The sequence below is a fragment of the Chionomys nivalis genome, chromosome X (assembly GCF_950005125.1).
Source record: "Chionomys nivalis chromosome X, mChiNiv1.1, whole genome shotgun sequence".
Taxonomy (NCBI): domain Eukaryota; kingdom Metazoa; phylum Chordata; class Mammalia; order Rodentia; family Cricetidae; genus Chionomys; species Chionomys nivalis.
Genome location: NC_080112.1, coordinates 20,817,674 through 20,841,251, shown reverse-complemented (window position 1 = coordinate 20,841,251; position 23,578 = coordinate 20,817,674). Strand labels below are relative to the sequence as shown.

Here is a 23,578-nt window from a genome sequence, read left to right as displayed (position 1 = left end):
GGCCAGGGCAGTTTCTTTATTAACCAATGAAATTAACTCCTCCATCATCAGATGACTCTAGTGTGTATCAAGCTGACAAAACAAAAGAAACAAAAACCTAAGCTTGGTGGTGGTGGTGCATGCCTTTAATCCCAGAGTTTAGGGAGGCAAAGGCAGGCAGATCTCTGTGAGTTTGAGGCCAGCCTGGTCTACAGAGTGAGTTCCAGGACAGGCTCCAAACTATAGAGAAACGCTGTCTCAGGGGGAAAAAAACCTAACCAGCACAGAGCACAGATAGTTTAGCAGGAAGAAGAGGGAGACACCTTCTGAATGGGGAAAGACAACCTAAGAAGGGTGGTACATGCTTAAAAGCAGGGCCAGGCAGTGGTGGCATATGCCTTTAATTCCAGCATTTGAGAAGTAGAGCAGGCAGACTTCTGAGTCTGAAGCCAGCCTGGCCTATAAAGCAGATGCCAGAATAGCCAGGATGGTTACACAGAGAAACCCTGTCTCAAAAAAAACACACATTAAAAAAAGCTGAGGCAAGAAGGTAAAGAGTTTGAGACCAGCCGGGAGTATGTGGTGATTTCAAACCAAACAATTAAATAGACTTGAAATCAGGCTGCAGCTCAGTGGTAGAGTACCTGGCTAATAAGCAAAAGGCTTTGGGTTCAATCACAAACACCAGAAAAAAGAAGAGAAAGACTTTCAAAATCATAATTTAAGTTAGGTCAGCTGAGGAAATATGCAACAACCTAAGACAATGAATGATTCTTTTAATAGCAAATATATTTCTGGGTCCTAGAGCAGCTCTTCATGCCAAATCACACCCAGAAGGGGATTTGAAAACACATCAACTTTTCTATCAAGTCATTTTATATGCCAGCCTTAAATAGCCACTACAATTAGTTTTAAATTACTTATTTTTATGTGTATTGATGTTTTGCCTGTATGAATATTTGTGCACTATGTGCATGTGTAGTGCTCACAGAACTCAGAAGCGATCATTGAGTTCCTTAGAACCAGAGTTACAAATGATTGTGAGCTACCTTGTAGGTGCTGGGAATTGAATTTGGGTCCTCTATAAAACAACAAGTGCCCTTAGCTATGGAGACATCTCTCCAGCTCCATACTATGATCAATTTTTGATGTTATCTTTCTTTGATTTTGCAGGAAGGGGGTGTGTGGATGATCAAATCTTGCAGTCTTTTTGTATGCTTGTCCTAACCATTTAGAATATTGTTTATAAATTGTCAACTTTTTTCATACAAAAAGTAAGTCAACTATACATCAAAAATATTTTTCAAAATTATACCCGTTGGCTGGGTATAATGGCACAATCCTATAATGAAGGCATAAGTCACAAAACAGTCCCACACCATGGGCGCCAATCTGTGGTAGGGAGCAGGGCCCCTTGTTTGTCCTGCCCAGCTAGCTTATACCCGAAATAATCACAGAGAAACTGTATTAATTGAAACACTGCTTGGTCATTAGCTCTAGCCTCTTATTGGCTAACTCTCACATCTTCATTTAACCCATTTTTAATAATCTGTATATCACCACGAGGTCGTGGCTTACTGGGAAAGATGCAGCATGTCTGACCTGGCGTCTCCATGGCTGCTCGCTCTCTATGCTTTCTTCCTTCCAGAATTCAGTTCTGTCTCCCCACCTACCTAAGTTCTGCCCTATCAGGCCAAGCAGTTTCTTTATTGACTAACCAATGAAAACAACACATAAACAGAAGGCCCTCTTACACCACTATATTCCCAGTATTTAGACAACAGAGGCTAGAGGGTCACCCATGAATTCAAGGTCAGGTTGATCTCTACATAGAATATACATACACAGCTTTAATCCAAGCACTTGGAAGGCAGAGGCAAGCAGATCTCTGAGTTTGAGGCTAGCCTCGTCTACAGAGTTCCAGGATAGCCAGGACTGTTACACAGAGAAACCCTGTCTCCAAAAAGAAACAATGGACCTGGAGAAATGACTCTAAACACTTATTTCTCTTGCAGAGAACCCAGGTTTGGCTCCTAACACTTACAACTCACAACCATCTATAATTCCATTTCTAGAAAATCCATGGACTTTTTCTAGTTTCCAAGGGCACTTCAAACAAGTGGCACACATGTGTACATACAGGCAAAACACTTATATGCATAAAATAAAAAATAAGCCAGGAAGTGGGGGCACGTCTTTAATCCCAGTACTCAGGGAGGCAGAGGCAGGCTGATCTCTGTGAGTTCAAGGCCAGCCTGGTCTAAAAGAGTTAGTTCCAGGACAGACTCCAAAGCTACGGAGAAACCCTGTCTCGAAAAACCAAAAAAATAAAAAATAATGATTTCTCTTAACTTTACTTCTTGTCATTACTCACTAAACAATACAATATGAAATCTGTTCATAATAAAGTAATCTAGAGCTAATTTGGCATATAGAAAGATTGTGTAGGCTATATACAAACATACCATTTTCCATAAGGGATTTGGGCATCCATAGATTGAATTATCTTCAAGGGGTCCTGAAACTAATCTCCCAACAATACTGAGAGACAGGTGTATTGTACTTTCTTTTTTAACTTATCATAGTGCATATTTCCTTTGTGTTAAAAATCTAGTGATTTCTTTTATCATATGGATGTATCATTTAATTATTATAATGTTAACTGTTTAGATTATTTCCAGTTTTCCTTAATATATGTGCTGTGATAATGGCATGTTTATGCATAGAGCTTTATTGACATTGTGCACTTCCTTAGAATATAGTCTGTAATCCTGTACAGCAGTTTTAGTGTGCCTGTATTTTGACTGCAACTTGTCACATGAGACTAGGTATCGAATCTTCCAATTTTGATATCATGTCAGCACTCAGAAGTGCTTCAGATTTTGGAACATTTTGCTTCTGAAATGGAACTTGCTGTGTTACCTAGGCTGAACTCCAAGTCCTAGGTTTAGATGACCCTATTCCCTCAGCCTTTTGATTTGCTGGGACTATAGCTGAGCTCTACCCTGTGGCAGAAGAGGTTCTTATTTGTTTGTTTGTTTGGTTGGCTGGTTGGTTGGTTTAAAATAAGATCTGTCGCCTTGGCCCAGGCTGACCTTGAACTTGCAGCAGCCCTCCTGCCTCAGCCTCCTGAGTCTATGCACCATCACCTCGCTAGAACTGATTCTTAAATGTAGACTCTCTGCGTTGGCAAATGTGAACATCTTCAGAGTTCTTGATATATATTACTTAGTTACAATGTATGTTCTTCAACATTTATATGATTTCCCATTTATTTCATTGCACTATCTTCAGCAATGAATATTCTTTTGGTCTTAACTTTTTGAAATTTTCAACTTTGATGGGCAACATAAATTAGTATCCTCCAAACCAGAGGGTTGTGACCCTTTTGGGGGCACATATCAGATGCCCTGCATATAAGATATTTACATTACAATTCATAATAGTAACAAAGTTGCAGTTATGAAATATCAATGAAATAATTTTATAGTTGGAGGTCACCACCACATGAGGAACTTTAAAGGGTTACAGCACTAGGAAGGTTGAGAATCACTGTTCTAAATCATTTCAAGGAAGGGTGGACATAAAAGCTACTTATGCACTGAAATGACTCCTGAAAGCATATATATATATATATATATATATATATATCAGCTCATGACTGTAATCCCAGTACTCAAGAAACTGAGGCAGGAGGATTACTGTGACTGTGAGCCAGCCTGAGCTTCAGAGTAAGATCATTTTTTACTTTTTTATACTTATTTTATTTAAAATAGATAAACAAATTATTATTAAACAATAATTTTTTGGTTTTTTGAGACAGGATTTCTCTGTGGCTTTGGAGCCTGTCTTGTAGATCAGGCTGGCCTCAAACTCACAGAGATCCGCCTGCCTCTGCCTCCCGAGTGCTGGGATTAAAGGTGTGCACCACCACCGCCCAGCCAACAATAACTATCTTACATTTATTTTTATCTATTTGGGAGTACAGTGCAGAGGGGTAGATATGTGCCATGAAAGTGTGTGTGGAGATCAGAGAACAACTTGAACAAGTTAGTTCTCTCCTTCTACCATGTGGGTACTGGGGATCAAACTTAGTCTTGGCAGCAAGTATGTTTAACCTCTGAACTATCCTGGCAGTCCAACATGTTCTAATTTAGCTGGAAGAGTTAATATGACATTATAATAAATAAACAACAACAACAATAGAAATGTTACCAATGATAATCTAGGTTAAGTATCCCTTGTCTGAAATGCACAGAAATGATCAGGCATATTTCAAATTTGAAATTTTTGTAGATTTTTTAATATTTGTATATACACAATAAGATATCTTAGGATAGGACCCAAATCTTAACTATTACATTGTTTATGTTTCATATATACCTTTTTTTTGGGGGGGGTTCCCTGTGTAACAGTCCTAGCTGTCCTGGAACTAGCTCTTGTAGACCAGACTGGCCTTGAACTCACAGGGATTCACTTGCCTCTGCCTCCCGAGTGCTGGGATCAAAGGCGCACCACCACCACCAGGCCCTCATATATACCTTATAAACATAGCCTGAAGATAATCTTTTTTTCAAAAAGATTTATTTATTTATTTATTATGTATAAAGTGTTCTTCCTGCATGGATGCCTACACGCCAGAAGAGGGCACCAGATCTCATTTTAGAGCCACTATGTGGTTGCTGGAAATTGAACTCAGGACCTCTGAACCATCCCTCCAACCCTGAAGATAACCTTATACAATATTTTAGGGTGTCTGCATTTTAACTTCAACCAACCATATGAGGCCATAGATTTTAGGTTCTTTTAGACAGAGTTTTTCATTTCTTTTTTCCCCTCCTATTTCTTAATTCTTTTCACTGTGATGGTTTCAGATTGAGAAACTGGATGCTCGAGGGATCCAGCTTGCTGCCCTGTTCATGAGTGGGGTCGACACAGCTCTGTTTGCTAATGACGCATGTGGCCAGCCAGTCCCTTGGGAGCACTGCTGCCCCTGGATTTACTTTGATGGCAAGCTGTTCCAGAGCAAGCTCATTAAAGCGGGCCGAGAGCGAGTGTCCCTGATTGAACTCTGCGATGGCCAGGTAGAGTAGACACCCCTGATCTGTCACCAGGATGAATCGTAAGCATGCAGGGGGCAAGGAGCATGCAGGGAGGTCCCCAAAGCCTATAACCTAATACATGTCTATTGCAAAATCATGCATTGGAAAGTTGTTTTTATCCCCAATCTTAAAGTTTTCATGACTTTTTTCTTACTGAGAGTATTTCTTCCCCACATAATTTCCACAAATACTATATGCCCTTCCTGGAACTATTTGAAATTTCATTTTCCCTTATTTAAAAATGCTGCAAGTAACTATTCTAAGTGATTTTTTTTGGTGGGGGAGGGATTATAAATAGAAGAGAGCAGTAAGTAGATGATAGAGTAGGTTTTACAATATAACCTTGGGAAAGGTAGAAAAAAGCAAGGGAAAGGAAACCTTACTCAGTATTTTATCAGCTTAGTGGGAAGTAAGCTGAGGGACTAGAGCAGCAGAGTCAGCAAACTACTCCTCTCCTGCCCCTGTCCTTTTTAAATAACATTTGGTCGGAACATGGCCACATTCACATTCATTCCTTTACGTTTCTGTGACTTCTGTCGTGCTAGAATGGCGCAGAAGAGTAGTTGTGGCAGACACAGAGAGGCCCACAAAGTCTAAAGTATTGAATTGCCTACCTTTTCCAGAAGTTTACCAACCTCTGGGACTAGGTATATGTGCATACTTATACTTGTTTTTTTTTTCTCTTTGGGGGCCTGACACCCAGCTCCCAAATAAATACACGGAGACTTATTCTTACCTATGAATGCCTGGCCTTAGCTTGGCTTGTTTCTAGCTAGTTTTTCTAACTTATATTATCCCATTTCTCTTTAACTACATTTTGGCTCTGGGCTTTTTGCCTTTCTTTATTCATTGTATCTTTCTTTCCTTCTTACTCTGTGGCTGGCTGCAAGGCTAGGTGGCCGGTCCCTGGCCTCCTCCTCTCCTTCTTTTCTCGCTCCTCACTAACCCTTTTTTCAAGCCTAGATTTCTCCTATTTCTCTCTCCTGTCTAGCTGTGAGCTGGTCAGCTCTTTAGTGGATCAAACATGTGTTTTAGATAGGCAAAGTAACACAGCTTCACAGAGTCAAACAAATGTAACATAAAAGAACATAACACATATTTGCAGCATTAAACAAATATTCCACAGCATAAATGAATGTAACACACCTTAAAATGACAGTTTACAACACATACCCTCATCAGAGCAAAGGTTGAGTATGGGAGGGGTTAAAAGGTCCTATTTGTGTCTGTTTTTTTCTTTTCTCTGTTACCTGATTTTGTTACCTCCCCCTTATAAAAGAATAACCTAGGCAATCATTGGCCATGCAATCAACCATTTCCTGATGTCCTTATTGTTCTGTTTGTTATCATCCCCATAGATAATGTTCCTCACAAACTACTGGCCAGAACTAATCTTCTGGTACTGTAGAATCTTGTGAAGAATGGGAACTTTGATACCAAATGACTCTCCTGAGGCTGGAGTCTAGAAGCACAATGGGAAAAAAGTTATGAGAATGTGCCTAGAGTGCTCAATACTGTTCATGAAATATGGGGCTAGTTCAGAACACTAACAATTCTCTTCTGCATTTGAAGGCTGACCTGGCAAGCAAGGTGGAAAAGATGAGGCAGAGTATCCTTGAAGGCGTCAACATGAATCATCCACCACCTTCTGCTCTACTTCCGTCACCTACATTTGTGCCTCCCATGATGCCCCCCCTCTACCCTGTTTCTCTTTATTCCAGAGCTATGGGCTCATTTCCACCTCCCCCTCAAGCAAGGAGTCGGGGCTTTGCAGGTCAGTACTTAAGAATGAGGTGTCATCTAATTTATTTCACAATAAACCATTTAGTTCCCTGCCAGCTACAGCCTCAACAGTACAATATATGTCTTACCTTGTTTGAATTCCATCTGTGGTATAATAGTTTGAAATGTAACTCTCCATGTATCCTGGGGAAGAAAGTCCATTGAAATCCAAGACCATTCTCAATGGAGGTGGTTGGTTCTCAGTGATTTGATTCTCATCATCCAAACTCATGCAGTCTGGACTGATACAAAACTGATGGGTCACTTACCATTTCATTATTTTGATCGCTATAACTCATATGAACTGGATCTTCATGGTTGCTGTTAGTTCATCCACTCCTTATGGGCAGTTGCAGGAAGGTGTTTGTGGGAAAAGAATTGGAAGTATGTGTCAGTCCTAGAAGATGACAGTAGCTTGAGGTAGCTGTAATCACTCTAGGGGCAGGCCTGATACATTGCCTACCCTAGGTCCAAAAGCATGGAAAGTAATTTCATAATCCACACACCCCAAAGAATTACATTTTAATGGAGAAAACAAGTACATACATGTATGTATAAATTATGGTGACTGCCTAATAAGGAATAGACGAGCACGCTTCAGGCAGCTGAAATCTTGGTATATTTAACAACCTGCTTCTGGTGAAACACAGTTTTCTGTAGGTGTGGTGTCTGGGATCAAACCCAGGACTTTAAACATTCTGGGCAGGCATTTTACCTCTGAACTACATGCATCCCCAGCTCTGAAGCAGGATCTCTCAGTAGAGGTATTTTAACATGAAATAGCAAGACTCTGTCATCAGGTCAGTGTATCTTTGCGGTTGAACATGTGTATTGTGTGTTGCACCTCTATTTAAAACAATAAAGCTGGAAGCTGAACTTAGTCTTTTAGGGTCACAAAACTCAGCAGTTATATTTAGCTCAAGAGTGGGCTTACATGAACAGTATGGAAGTCAGGCCCCTATGTAGTCAAGTCTTACAGACCAAGAAGCCAACCGTTTATCCCTTTAAGCTGACTTAACTGATCTCTGATTTTTGTTCTGTGTGTTAGCTGTGTTGTGTTATTCTAAAAGATGCCTTCATTAAGGCCAAGGTCTTGGGAAATTCTTACCATCACCTAAACTACTGATGGATCACAGAAGCCTCCTAATTGTTTCCTGCCTTTCTGAAAGGACATGATAAAATCACTAAGTGCAGCTGGGTGGTAGTGGTTGCATGCCTTTAATCCCAGCACTTGGGAGGCAGAGGCAGGTGGATCTCTGAGATTGAAGTCATTCTGGTCTATGGAGCAAATTCCAGGACAGCTAGGGCTACATAGAGAAACCCTGTCTCAAAACAAACACAAACCAACAATGTAGTAAACCCTTAGAATCTCACTTTCTTTCTTCTTCTTTATTTTGGTTTTTCAAGACAGGGTTTCTCTGTAGCTTTGGAGCCAGTCCTGGAACTAGCTCTTGTAGACTAGGCTGGCCTCGAACTCACAGAGATCTACCTGCCTCTGCCTCTGACTGCTGGGATTAAAGGTGTGCGCCACCACCACCCGGCCAGAATCTCACTTTCATACAAAGGTTGTGATGGTTTTTTGGGTGTTTTGTTTGTTTGTTTGTTTTGCTTTTTTTGAGACAGGGTTTCTCTGTTTAACAGTTTTGGTTATGCAAACTGAATTCACTTTGTAGGCCAGGCTAGCTTTGAACTCATAGAGATCCACCTGCCTTTGCCTCCAGAGTGCTGGGATTAAAGGCCTGCACTACCAGCAGCCAGCATATGAAGGTTAGTTTTAAATGTCAACCTAATACAACCTAGAATCAACTGGGAAGAGAATCTTAATGTGGAACTGTCTAGATTATGTTGACCTATGGGTATGTCTGTGGATAATTGTCTTGGTTACCTTAATTGGGATGGGGAAGACCCAGCCGGAAACTGGGCAGCACCATTCCCTGGTTTGGGGCCCTGGACTGCATAAGAGTAACTCCCTAAGTGCTAACATGCATGCATGCATTCTCTCTACTCTTGACTTCAGATTGATGTGACTAGCTGCTTGAAGTTCTTGCCATTTTGATTTCTCTGCTATGATGAAACTATGAGCAAAAATGTACTCTTTCTCCCACCGTGGCCTTTTGTCAGGCTATTTTATCAGCAACAGAAATGAAACTAGAACAAGGGGCTAAATGTATACAGTGTTCTTAACCTTTGCTTTCTTTCCATGTGCTTACCAGTAGGCCATAGCCTCATGGTGATACACATATTAATAGAAATGGGTTAATTTAAGATGTAAGAGCTAGCTAGGAATATGCCTAGGCTATTGGCTGAACAGTGTTGTAACTAGTATAGTTTGTGTGTAATTATTTGGGTCTGGGTGGCTGGGAAACAAATGAGCAGTCCCCTTTTACATCTTGTCTTGAACTGTGCCTGGTTTTTACAACTGTTATGGTTAGTTTTTGTTGCTTTCCTTGTGGCTGTGATCAAATACCTAACAGGACAGAGAGATTTTAAGTCACGCTTTAAAGAAATACTGTATATCACGGCAAGGGAGGCATGTGGACTGGTGCTTATCAGTGGAGTGCTGTGTTTTCTTTATGTTTGTTGATCTTTATGAATTGGGAAGCAGAGAACTCAAGCCAGAAATGGACCCAGTTAAAACCCTCAAAGCCTACCCCCCAGTAGTCCCCATTACCCAACTAAGCTCAACCTCCTAAAGGCCCCCAAAAGCACTGCCAGCTGTTAAAGGAGAAGGACACTGGAACCTTACCAGTAGGCCAGAGCCTCGTGGTGATACAAATATTATTAGACCAATTGTTGAAACATAGGAGCCTGTGAGGCATATTTCATATTCAAACTGCCTTACTGCTCTAACTAGACTGGCATTAATTGCTGTAATCTTCCTGCCTCTGTCTCCTGAGTGTGAAATATATATATTTCATTTTTCCATATAGTTTGCTCATCTGGCTAATCTTATATTGTATAACGAGGCATATTTGTATGGAAAGTGGGTTTGACCTACAATTTTCCAATAACTACATTCAAGAATTCATTTTCTATTTGAAAGCAGAGAAGAAGAGAAGGTGTGGAGAGGGATAACTAACACTAAAGTCTTTGACAAAGCCATAAGGAAACCTACTACTGTAGAAGTTTCATATATATATGTATATACATATACATATATATGTGTGTGTGTGTGTCTAAAAAGACTTTAAGTGAAGTTACCCTATAATTGGGGAATAATGCGTTCTCATACACCATAGGCTATCACTCAAGACGTGCATTGCGAGACTTGGTTTACTTCTTTACATGTTGTTGGTCAGTGGGGTCCCATGGAGTCCCAGGACAGTGCAGGGTATTGCTGCTGATTTTGGTTATCCTCCAGCACTGGATGGTAAGACCCTTCCTCAACATACCACGTACTTGAGTCAGAACATGGAGAAATTAGGCTGGTACCAACTTGAAAACTTCATCCCTGCTAGCTGTCTTCATAGTGCTGGAAGGCTGTGGACTCTTCTGGGGGAGGGGAACAATCAGCAGTCGTACCCGGCTATGAGCCCTGTAAACCTGTCAGCCAAAATAATGACTGGCTTGACAAGATGTGCCCACTGATATAGTAGTGACAGGAATGTTGTGGGAGTAGCCAACTACTTTCTGATTGGATTTACTTACTGTTATTCTTCCAAGTGGACATACAGTAGGCTCTCCCTAAGTACTTATCTTTACATCCGTAAGTATTTATTTTTACATCTGTCAACCCTCATCAGAGAAGCTTCTATTTGCAATAGTTAGAAATGAATACAGAGACTCGCAACTGGTTAAGGTGAAAGAATAAAACAATGCCCAGTTCTCAGCCCTAAATGTGACATTTATATCATGTTATCTATCCCCTTGCCCAAGTCTTACAGGTCATTGTGGAAGGGGGGGGCAGAAAGATTCTGAGAGCCGGAGGTAGTGGGTGACTGCTTTGAAATATTGTTTTCTGGACACAACAGAACCATTGCACACATGAACTCACAGTGGCTATGATTGCTTGTACAAGACCTTCACAGGATCAAGCCAGGCAAAAATCCTAGCATGGGCTGGGGAAGAGGCCATGATGTCCATCCAGCTGAGTAGCTGTTGGCAATCAATAGCTATTGGAGAAGCAAGAGTCAGTTTTCTTCAGGGTTGTGCTCCAGTAGCTGACCCTACACCCTGTACATACTGGCAGCACTGAGTAGGTCAAGTTGAGAGAGAAAAGTGATGAGAAGGGCAGGTGACAATTTACAGTGGGAAGGATTGAGGTGGAGTTGATCAAAACACATATACATGTATGGAAATTCTGAATTTTAAAAGTAGAAAAAATATCTGGGGCCATCAAAAAACATTTTTCTAAACAAATTCCTATTATGTAGCAGGCTATACAGTTGAAAAAATCAATCAACTACACACTAGTTATTAAAGTGGCCATGTAGAAAGATCTACAATCCCCTTCTCTGATCTTACACCCCTTGTTATCATCACAATCTTAGCAGGAAACGGGGATGAGAAGAACAGGGAGATTGTATAGCGCTTTTGTTCCACCTCTCACCCTATCTTGAACTTGCTGTTCACCACTGCTCTTCTTCAATTCCCAGGTCTCCATCCAATCCCACCCCAAGGAGGAAAACTGGAAATTGCTGGGATGGTGGTGGGCCAGTGGGCTGGCAGCAGATCTTCTAGAAGTCGAGGATCCTTTGGCATGCAAGTGGTTTCTGTCGGTGGGCCAGGAAAGGGGTATGTACTTGAATGGGTTGGTTTGAGCTAGGGTCGGTCAAGGTACCTTTAGGAAAATGCTCAGCTCTTAAAATCTCCTGTTAAGGTAAGAGGTATGAATCAACTATACATACTTGAAATCAGCTATAACTCTAGTTTATCAAATGTGTAACAAATGCCGTTCTTGACTAAAAAAAATTTTTGTGCTAAAAGACAAGGAACACAAAATAATTCAGTACAACATAGAAATTACAGGAATAGAGGCTTGCAGTAGGGGTAATACAAAGAGTCATCTAAATGTATAAGGCTAAACTTCCTTGAGATGAGTAAGTTAATCAAGTAAAGATGGAAATTAGGATTTGTGTGTTCTCATGGTCACTTTTCTCCCTCTTGCTAAAGGCATGGAAAAGAACAGACTGGTAGAGGATCCAAAGGTCACAAAAAAGGAAATAAACAAGTAAGTATCACTTTTGAGAGTATCAAGCTGTTTTGACACCTTTTGCCCCTTCTGGCTAAATTACAAGAGATTGTATCAGGCATGGAAAGCTGAGCCACACAGGAGAGTTATCATGTCTTTTCCAGCCATTTGATTTCAGTGCCCATTTCTCAGTACAGGTTTGTCGCTCCAAATTGCTCTCACAGGGCTGCAGAGTCTCTTCCTTTTTTTCCTGAATGAAAGGCCACACAGTAGAAAGCAGGTACAATGTCCAGACGACCTGTGCCTAGTATAGTATGTGCTGTGTGCTGCCAGAAGGGACCAGAATGACACGAAGAGCTAGATTGTCTAGAGCCTGTCTGAGCTCTGAGGGCTCATACTAGTGCTTAGGAAATTTGATTTTTGCCCTATGGGAACCATAACTATTCTGTGCGCTCTCTCTCTCTCTCTCTCTCTCTCTCTCTCTCTCTCTCTCTCTCTCTCTCTCTCTCTCTCTCTCTGTGTGTGTGTGTGTGTGTGTGTTCCTAGATATTGAACCCAGGGCCTTGTACATGCTAGGCCAGTACTCTTTCACTTGTGTGTGTATATGCACATGTGTGCCAGGTCTGAATGCATAATACATATGTATGTGGAGACTAGACGTAGAGATCAGTTATCTTTCTTTGTTACTTTCCACTTTTCTCCTCTCCCCTCTCTCTTTCTTTCTTTGAAACAGGATTTCATCATGTAACCCTAGCTGGCCTAGAACTCTCTATATAGACCAGGCTGGCCTCACAGAGATTCACCTGCCTCTGTCTCCCAGCTGTTGGTATTAGAAGCCTGTGCTGCCATGCCAGGATGTCATCCGATATTAATCCAAAATCTATTCTCCTGTATACAGTCATCCTTCCCTGCATCAATAATAAATCCAACTATTAGCCAGACATAACGGCTCACACCTTTAATCCCAGAATTTGGAAGACAGAGACGAGACATGTGGATCTCTGTAAATTCAAGGTCAGTCTAGTCTACAGAATGAGTTCCAGAACAGCCAGAGTTATGCAATGTGACCCTGTCTTGAAATAAATACCATAAATAAATTCAACTATTTAATGTTTAGTTTGGTGTTATTTTGAACCAGAAATGAAACTAGAATACTCACTCCTCCCCTACACACAAAGCATTTTCTAATGCACTCCAAAACTATAGAACAGTAACTTTGGAAATCTTCTAAAGTTTCTCAGTTCCTCCAGAAACTGGTCAATAATATAGAAAGTATTGCATGTAAATGGAAAGCTAGTTACCCAAGAAGACATCTAGAGTATAGTAAGATGCAGTGTGGAAAACCTGCTATTTTTAGTATGTAAAGAATAGATTACTCTCTCTGTGATTGACTCATATTAACAAGACCACAGAAATAGCCATGTGGATATATCTGGAGTGAATGGCAAATGAATGAGAGCTAAGTACTGATCTTGATAAGAAAGAATACTTAAGATGACACGTTGCAGACATACTCTTTGCCACTCACATTTCCCACGAGGTATATTAGTATATTACCCATCAATCAAGTCAGTTTTCAGAATTGACATTCTAGCCTGAGCCAGCTGATTCCAAAGCCCTGTATGGTATGGATTCCAATGCAGCAGAGCAATTCTGATTGCTAGAGCCAGAGTCAGAACCAATGCAGATTTTGCTGACTCAAGTGCACATGCTGGTAACCATTATTACCAGAACTTGCTTTCTCTAAGGGAAAGTCATAGTATCAGTGATTTGCTTGGAGGCATGAAACAGAAATAATGAAGCTAGTTACTATTTGTTTAGTTCTCCATTTGTTTGGTTTAGGGAGATAGAGGCTGGAGGTTTGAAATGGGCTCTTGCCATGTAGCTCGTTTATTGAGTTTCTAGAGCATGCCAGGCATATACTCTAAGTGCTTTACATGGAGTAGCTCATTAAATTTTGTGGGAACATATGAAGTACACACTGTTCTATTTCATGTGTGAAGAGAGTGAGAGAAAACAAGGGTGTCAGGGGAGCTTCTAGCTCACTGTTGTGTTCTGTAGAGGTGACCTGACCATGGAAATGCTTACATTAACTTTATTATTGCTTAACTCACCCTCCTTGGACACGCCTGCTATGGGCTATCTTGGCAGCCTTGCTGATTTTCCTTTTTCATTTTAGTACTGTGTAGCAGGCTTTCTTGGGCCGCCAGCCCCTAAATCCTGACACCGAGACTACTTCTTAGTTATGCATACTTGGCCTTAGCTTATGCTCATTTCTAAGCAGCTCTTTTAACTTAACCCACTTGTCTTCATCTACGTTTTGTCTCTGGACTTTTTACCTTTCTTTCATTCCGTATGTCCTACTTTCCTGCTTCCTGTGTCTGCTGGCCGCTGCTGGGCTGCCTGGCCCCAGGCATCTCCTGTTCTTTTTACCTTATTCTCTGTCCTCCTGAGCCTAACTTCCTCCTCCTGTAATTATCCTTTCTGCCCACCAGCCCTGCCTATCCCTCTACTACCTACCTATTGGCCATTCAGCTTTTTATTAGATCAATCAGGTGCCTTAGGCAAGCAAGGTAAAGGAAATTCAACATGTCTTTAGATAGTTAAAATAAATGCAACATTAACAAAAGCAACACACCTTTACATAGTTAAACAAATGCAGTGTAAAGAATGCAAAACTTCTTTACATAGTTAAAGTGATATTCCACAACAGTTATGTTCATGATTCCTTCAGTAACTAATTGTTCCAGCTTGTATAATGCTCATATATTATAGTTTTATCTTCCTAAGTTTATTCCTAGGGTTTTGGCTGTTATATGCTTTTAAATCCTTAAGTCACATATTTATAATGCTATTATTTTTTTGTTGAATCCATTTGATGACATGTTCCACCTACTGGGTAAATTTTTACTAATTCCACTGTATTTTCAGGTTCTTAGGCAACACTTCCTAGCAGTCCCTGTGTATTTTAACTTACAAAGAAAAATGGCAGGTTCATGGAAAGGGGCCGACATGTGATCCCTATTCAAAGGAACTGTATTAGACAAAGAGGCTCTGGAAGGGAGAATGGGACTTCAGGTTCAAAGAGTAGTTTTATTAGGAGACATACCATCCTGGCCAAAGGCAGCCATAATAGAGCCTTGAAAAAAGGGAGGGAGACAGAGATGGGGAGGGTAGGGGTGGGTGTCCTTTCAAAACTGGAGAACAAAAGGGGTTTCTGATTCTTAGAGTGTTTTCACTAGTGTAGGCAAGCTTCTTTCATACCAAGTGACCTAACCTGGCCTGGCCTACAGATAGGATCATAATCTTATGTTCCAAGTGCCAGGGAAGGAGCCTCAAGGCCACAGCCCAGCATGCTTTCTCAATTACACTGCAAAGGAGAGCTGCAGGGGGTTATGGCCTAATTTTCAGGGGTGGGGTTGGGGAAGGCATCTATAGGGTCTGTGATCAAACACTGTGTTGTACAGACTTTGGAGCCAAGTGATTTAGTTTTACACCCAGTTCTGCCCTTTCAGTTCTGTAATCTTAGGCAAATTGTTCTGTATTTCCTGATTTGCAAACCAAGAAAATTATAGGATTACGATGATTAAATAAGATGATATCTGCAAAGAATTTTACATAGACCCTGGAATATAGGAAACAATTAGTAAAAATTGTTATTTATAATTGACCAAAATTCAACACCCATGAATATTTATTATATCTCATTTTAAATAGTGAGGCCATTAGAGTAAAACGGTCTAGGCATGCAAGGGACCTTTGGTACATCATTTTGCTTTGTTTGAGTTCTGTTGTCTTATTTATAAAATGAACACCAGAATATGTGAGCTGCCTAACTACATAGTAGGCACTCTTGCTAGTAATGTCACTATTCCTGGTAGTAGTCACGGAAAGTCAGCACTTGCTGCGGACTCATGTCGTTTCCAAGAGCAGAGAGTATCTGTTATAAAACCGTGAGATACTGCAGAAGGTCTTCTGATTTTTCCCTATTGATTTTTTTCCCTTTGCTTGTAATTTGCTCTTCTGATTATCAGTATTTTGCCAGTGCTGTCTGACGGTTGAGCATGTAGAGGCTGACCCACCTAAAATAGACGTGTGGCTCCACTACTCTCTGTCTTAAGCAAGTTATTTTAGCTTTCCTGTGCTTCTGCTTCCTCCTCAGTAAATGGGGCATGATAATATATGCTATTTCAGTCACTCTTGGCATTAGAAAAATATGCTTTAAAGCTTTGCGAGTGGTAGTCGCGTGGTCAGTGTCATTGTTGCTGTTAGAGTGCAGTTCTTAGGACAATATCAGAATGTATGACCTTTAGGCTTTCTGATGTTTCTGAAGAATTTCTCAGGCTACCTTATGAACATACTTGGGGAAACCCAGCCAGTTTGGGAGTACCATTTCCACCAAGTACCTCTTGTTTTTGACAGGGCTCTTCAGATGGAATTTCTAAATCCGTGGAGCTTCATCAAGGTCGGGCCCGCTCCCAGGTGAATGGAAACAATAGCACATTGATTATGGAAGAGAAGAGTGATCATCTTCCAGCTCCATCACAATGTGCCTTATCCAAAGACAGTAACGTGTGTAATAATGATGACCACTGCCTCCCCGTGAAGAATGGAGAGAAGAACCAGGTGCAAGAGCAAGAGCTAGAGCTAGAGACTGTGGCCCAAGAGAAAGAGGAATGACAAACTGAAGATAGCTTCACTTGTCAGGAAGAGGAGAAAACTATACTTTTCTGATTCTAGGCCCAAGTTAGAGGAGGATATAAATGTTTCCCCTAGGTTTATCCAGGATTTTAAGGGGATACACATTTATTGTGTCCATCTTTCCTTCCCTATCTTCTCTGGCTCCAGACTTAGAACCTTGGAGATTTCTGGTTAAAGATGAATAGCAGCAACACTAAACTCAGATTCTCAAATACATAGCACCAACATTTTCCTTCTATTTCCTGGAAGTCTAGTGAGGCAGTAACTGTCAGGAAGCAGATGTTATCTTGTAAGTCCTATGGAAAAGTTCTGGCTTTGGTTTTCTGAGTATTTAATATAATACTCATTTATAAATGTCAATGAAAATAAGGGGTTTAAAGGTAAGCTATCTATGGCTTCCTCATTTTTTTTGTCTTTAAGGTAATGGAACCTTGATACCTAGATACCTAGTCAGTGTCCTTCCCTCTCTTTCCCCCAACTAACCCACCCCAGGATTTTGTGTACCACCTCTAGCTTTGGCCTGACAATCAGATAGGTAGATGTTTTCAGGGAAGTAGACAGTGTTGGTTTGGGTTATTTTATTTAATTTTTTTTTATTTTATACACTTAAAAAAAAAACTACAATGGCCTTTGTACTGGGAGATTCAAGTGAGTCAGAAAAGTACTGGGCAGATTTTTCCTGCCTCCCAACCAGTGCATTGTTTATAAAGTAGAAGATATGGTGCAGTTCACCCACTATCTGCTGCCCACATTCTAAAAGGGTGGGAATCAATGTTATGAAACTGAGTACAAAAGGGACTCAAAAGACTCTATGTGTGTGTACATGTGTATAGGCGTGTGTGTGGGTGTATATATGAACATGTGTATCTATATGCATACACATACCCTTTATATAAGAGACAGATCTATTTATCTATACATATTTTATATATATAAATGTGTGTATACAGATATATATACACATACATACATGGTAAAGTTCCAGAAGATTTACTGAATTTCCCAGAAATGCTTCCACTGCTATGGAATGGTGGGTTTCAAAAGACCATACTTCAAATCTGAAATCCTTGCTAAGTCACAGCCTATCACAATTCTGAGAAGATAGGCTACTCTAAATCAGACACAAAGTACTTTCCAGAGATCGCCTGTTCAGAACAACAAATACTTCACTTTGAACAGAGCCCTCACATCCCATATGCTGAGAACAGGAGGTTGAAATGGGATTGGGAAGAGTTGCACATTTTTATGAAGGTTTGGAGATAGAAAGGGATAGGAAGTGATTACCATTTGAAAGGGCTTTCAGCCAATTTGAAAGATATTTCTTGTGGAACTCCAGGATCAAATTGGCTTCAGCAAGAATTGATTGACATGACTCTAAGGAGGGAAAATTAGCACTGGAATGATGGAGTGGGGAGATGTGAGGAAATTGGACAATTTGATTTTACATGCTTAGATTGTTTCATTTATTCATTGACATTTTGACTACAGGATCTTTTCATTTGCTTTGCAAGGAAGATGTCAGAGAACTTGGCCTGGGATTTGAGAGGTATTCTTTAGAAGATTCTCAGTCCCTGTGGGGCCAAGGTCTGCCCAGGATAAAAAAAAAAAAAAAAAAAAAAAAAAAAAGGCTCTTCCTCCTTGCTGGAGATAATCTTAAGAAAACCTTGATTTCCAGCTTCCCTCATTTTGGGCAGCCAAAATGCAAGGGATGGAAACATGGCTTATAACAAACTAGTAGTATATCTTCATTCAGGAATTGAGGCTTCTAGCCACACACATCTCCTTTTGGACTTTGATATTCTTGCCCAAGAAATATTATTTCTACAAGAATATAACTGACTAGACTCCTAGCAGGATTCTCTCTTTGGGAAAAAAAAAACCATGCATCTTAATCTACAACAGATCCTTGGTGATTTTTTTCCAAACAACCAGAAGGCTATGTTTGCTATTTGTCCATTCTGTCTCAAGAAACTAAAATGTCTTGGGATTCTTAACCCGAGTCTAGTCCAGTTTAAGAGAACTCACAGTTTTCAGGGGACAGGAGCCCAGGTATGCCTTGCCTCTTGCCCAGACATTTCCTAAATAAACCTAATTAAGGTGGCAAGACTATGTACCTGGCTGTATATAAGCAAAAAAAAAAAAACAAAAAAACAAAAAAAAAAAAACAAAAAAAAAAAATATGTAACACTTCCTCGTTGAAATGAGCTCCCCTGATTTGGTCCCCTTTCTGATCTTGGACCTACTCATCCTTTCACAATACTTTGAAAGTTAGGACTTTTATATCCAGTAAGGAAAGGAATTCATAGAAAATGTAGATGGCTCAGAATCACCTTCTGAGCCACAGAAGGATGAATCCCTTTGGAGCTCTAAAAGTAACCAGAATTACTGAGTGAGTGAATGGTTAGCTATATGGACAAATACTGAGTAGGAAGTACTTGGAGTAAAATGGTAGTGTTCTTCAGTCGCTGTTTCTGTGCATCGTGAGTCTATATGACACAGTCAGGTGACAGTCTTGTTAACTCTCACATCCTTCTCACAACATGAAGATTTATTTTGTAGCCATTCACTGTGAGAGGTAAAATTGCTGCTTTGACAGAAATGATTCCAGTTTGCCAAAAGACTTGCCCTCCCCCCACACACACACACAAACCTCTGCTTCTCCCTAGCCAGACCCAGGATGAAACAAGTGGCTTACTTTCAACTTTGAATTTTGCCTCGATTCAGCATTTGGGGTTTGGGAAGTTACAAGAAAGAACTATAAAGGGTTATGTTCCTAGATTTTGGTGTACCTCCCAAAATGCACCATTTAAAAGCCAGGAAAACCAGGGTTCATTACTGGGAAATAAACTTTTTCTAATTGGAAGACAAATCGAGGACCTTTGCTGGACCCACTCGAGGATGTCCTTCTGATTATTACTGGACAAAGTCATGTTGGAACCCCCCAAAATGACTGCTTTACCTCGTAGGAACACAGCAAAAACAAAAACAACCCCAAATCTGGTTTTGTACAGCCACTGATCCCCCAAGGTCTTGTGGTTCTGCTTGTGTGTCTTTGGGTCGGCCTGTGACTCCTACCTTTTTTAAGTGACCAGTTCTGACAGACTTCTGTTCCTTCGCATCATTTTCATTGTATATAGGTAGGATTTCAGGTAAATTGAAGCCCAAGAAATGGCACTTTCTTGGCTAGGGACACTTGATTTTTGTCTCCATCTGGATTTTCTGGCATCATTGGCCAAGTTACCCTAGTATATTCATCTCAGAAAAAAAGAAACAGACAAGGTATTAGAGGGAGGGGATGCACAAATGCTTCTGTAGGATAGAAAGAATGAGAGTAGCCCTTTGGATATGATGATTCAGTCCTTTGAAACCTTAGAAGGCCCCTGTGGGTATACAGTGCCACCCTTTCAGCCTCTAACCACCCCACCCACCCTTTGAAATGACAGTACAAGTAGGCCGCAGTTTAAAGTAGTTAGTCTAATTCTACTAAAGGGTTAATCATTATACTTCTTCACTTTCAGATGCATATTTCCTAAATATTCTTGGGGTTTTGGGGGGGTAAGTTTTCACGATTCCATTGTATGTTCTCATTTTTCTCCTTTCCATCACTGGCTTCTTCTTTTTCAATGTTCTCCTTTCTTATTGATGTAGTCTGCTGGTACAGATAGCTCAGTGCACCTGTCCCCTTCTATTGTTGAGTATCTTCAGTATTGTCTGAGGAGATTTTGATGTTCTAAGAAAATGTCACTTTTTACAAAAATCATCTTTTCTAAGTTAAAAGCAAAATTAAACATCCCCTATGCTGGGGTGCCCATTTCAGCTTTTGACATTGTCCCTGTACTTTTATAGATGACTTTTTTGTCTGTGTTGGTAGTAAATAATGGTTAGTGAATTTTCATGTAAATGAAGCAAGTTAAATATTTTAGATTTTATTAATCTCTCATAACCCTGCCGGATCTGATGAATTCATTTTAATTACTTCCCAGAAGGGACTTTCCTCCTACCTTTTATTTTATTCTATTTTTAGACTAACGTACTAGATTAAAAAAAAAAAAACAAAAAACAAAAAAAAACTTTAACTGCAAAGAGTCAGTGATTTTTTTTTTTAGTGCTCCCTGATAAATGATGTTATTGACAAAAGTAAATTCTTTCGTTGTTGTTTTTTTCCTGTGCTCTTGACAGTGTGTTTAGTGGATGGATAACGTCTTTCTCTTTGCCACTCCCAGATTCCAAGTTCCCTGCCTTTTGGCCCACCTCACCACAAAAGCTCCATAGTTTATTAATGTAAGTTTGAGTGGATGCTTCTTGGGGGAATCTGCAGGACTTAATGGAAATGTCTCAGAAAGGAATGAGAATGTCTCAGGAGTTCTGTGATGGAATTTGATCTGTTGTTCTGTTAATGCTGATGGAAAGAAACTTACAGCGCTTAATAAAAGTCTATTCTTTTAGTTTAAAAATGTAAAATGATTTGGAGTGTGTGAATTTTGATTTCTTCTTCCATCTCTGGGTCTGTTTCTGCAAATGAAGAATATTCTTGTCTCAGTTGAGAAGTGCCACGCAGATTTACGGGTCTGCAGAGTAGCAGGGCAGGAAAACATGTATGTGAAACATCGAAATGAAGATCAGATTTGGCTTCCTAGCTAACTTATTTATTCTGATGTCCCCAAAGCACCTTTGACTCAAACCTATCCTTCCTTCTGAAGTCTGTTTCTCTCCAAACTAGACTGTGGGACATTAACCCAGCCTCATGTCTTTCCCTTATTTCTTAATTTTAATTTGTGACAAAATCTCTTGGTAACACACAGCTATTTAACTCATCATTCCTGTCCTCAGTCCTGTGACTTAGTCCAGCCTTCATCCTGGACTGCTGCAATTGCTCCTCATTCTTCCTCCTAACCAGATAATTGTAAGTAATGTTTTTCATCTAAGCAAATGCACCTTTTCTGCTTTAAAGGGCCTATATCTTTGTTTTTAAGTTTATAAAGGGTCTATGGCAGTAGAAAGTTAAGGACCATGACTTAACCTACCATGCTAATGAGCTTCCAGAACAATATATCCTGGGTCTGGAGAGGTGGCTCAGTAGGTAAGAGCACTTACTGCTCTTGCAGAGGATCTGGGTTTGGTTCCCAGCACCCATATAGTGAGTAATTCACAACCATCTTTAATTTTGGTTCCAGGGGATTTGAGTCCTTCTTCTGACCTCCAAAGGTTCCACCAAGCATGCATTTGGTGCACAGACATGCATGCAGGCAAAACACACACAAAATAAAATGAATAAATCTAAATAAAACTAAACAAAATATATCCATCTAATATAGTACACAAAAACTTCCATGGCTCCTTCAATATCTGGATGACTCTTGAATACTTTTCTAGCCTCCTTTACTTCTTTTACTCTTCCACTGTGGTGAAAATAAAGTTCACTTCCCATTAATTAAGCTGGTAATACATATTGTATCACAGACTTTTCCTAGGGAAATGAAACCCACACTCACCCCAGACGGGGACTCCACAGCAGACCAAAGCATGGATACCGCCAAAGTCCAACCAGTGAGTTTTATTGGGGTTACTTACAAAGAGGAGAAATGGCTCAAAAAGGCCTATCCTAACAGGGATGACAGATCACAAGAGTGGGGATGTGGAGCACACAGCACAGCCTGCAGGCAACTCAACAGGTTGGAGAGTGTCCTTTCCAAGTGCCTCTGGTCTGAACTTCTTCCAGGCAGCCTGGCTGGTTTCTGCTGCTTCTTGGCATCTAACCTGAACTCAGTCTTCTGTGCAGTTCATCTTGTTGGAGAGTGACTCTCAGCTGTCTTTTTTGCTTACTGGTACCAAAACACTTTTGGACATATTCTTTGTTACAATGTAGATTATAGACTTTTGAAGAAGAAAATGTGCTGACAAGAAGACAGAAAGAAGAAAAAAGAAGACAAAGATTGAGTGTAAATGTTCATCTGGAAACAGTATTCATTTAATTATGTTTTTAAGTTGGGCTTTGTGGGGCTGGAGAGATAGCTCAGTGGTTAAGAGTACTGGCTGTTCTTCCAGAGGACCTGGGTTCGATTCCCCAACCTAGATGATGGCTTACAATCATATGTAATTCCAATTTCAGGGGATCTGATATCCTCTTCTGGCCTCCCCAGGCACACATGTATATCTGTGGTAGACAGATATACATCACACAAAACACCCATACATATAATCTTTTTCACTAAATTGGTTTTCGAGGCTGGAGAGAAATGACTCGCAGGCAGTAAGGAGCACTTGTTGCTCTTTCAGAGGACCCAGGTTTGGATCCCAGCACCCAGGAGGGTAGCTCAGAACTGCCTGTAACTCCAGCTCTAGCGGATCCTATACTCTCCCAACTCTGTAGGCACATTCACTCACTTGCCATACCTAGATACACACATAATTAAAATGTAATTTTAAAAAACAAATTGGAATTCAGGGAGCTGGGTCAATGGGTTAGCAGTTAATAGTACTTACTGCTCTTGCAGAGGACCCAGGTTTGGTTCTCACATGGCACGGCTCACAATTATTCATAACTACAGTTTCAGGGATCCAGTGTCTTCTGACCTCCATGGGCAATAGGTGTGCATGCAGGCAAAATACTCATATACATGAAAATAAACCTTTCTGTAAAATTGGACTTTGGAGGGGAAAAAGCATTATGTCACCTTTGAGGTGACATAGAATCTGAAGCCAAGACTCTAGGGCAGTCTTAACTACTTCTGCTGAATGACACTGGCTTAGCCCCCACTAACCACTCTGGCCCTTGAATGTACAAATTATTAAAAAGATATAGCCAACTCTAAAGGGGAGGATTAGAAGTCTGTCAAAGCTTGTAAACACTTTAAATGAAAGTTATTTACAACATACTTTGTAT

General features: G+C 40.4%; 1 protein-coding gene across 3 annotated transcripts in view; it reads left to right on the top strand.

The window, feature by feature from the left end:
• Fam120c (family with sequence similarity 120 member C) overlaps positions 1-23,578 on the top strand; it is a 172,704-nt gene that overhangs the window by 113,948 nt on the left and 35,178 nt on the right. The window contains exons 12-16 of one of the 3 annotated variants that reach the window (XM_057759232.1): positions 4,854-5,063; positions 6,654-6,855; positions 11,459-11,597; positions 11,976-12,033; positions 16,417-16,476. In XM_057759232.1, the coding sequence (XP_057615215.1) occupies positions 4,854-5,063; positions 6,654-6,855; positions 11,459-11,597; positions 11,976-12,033; positions 16,417-16,476 (669 nt within the window). Of the gene's footprint in view, positions 1-4,853; positions 5,064-6,653; positions 6,856-11,458; positions 11,598-11,975; positions 12,034-16,416; positions 21,316-23,578 lie in introns of those variants that run through there. The other 2 variants (XM_057759231.1, XM_057759234.1) reach the window with 2 other exon arrangements.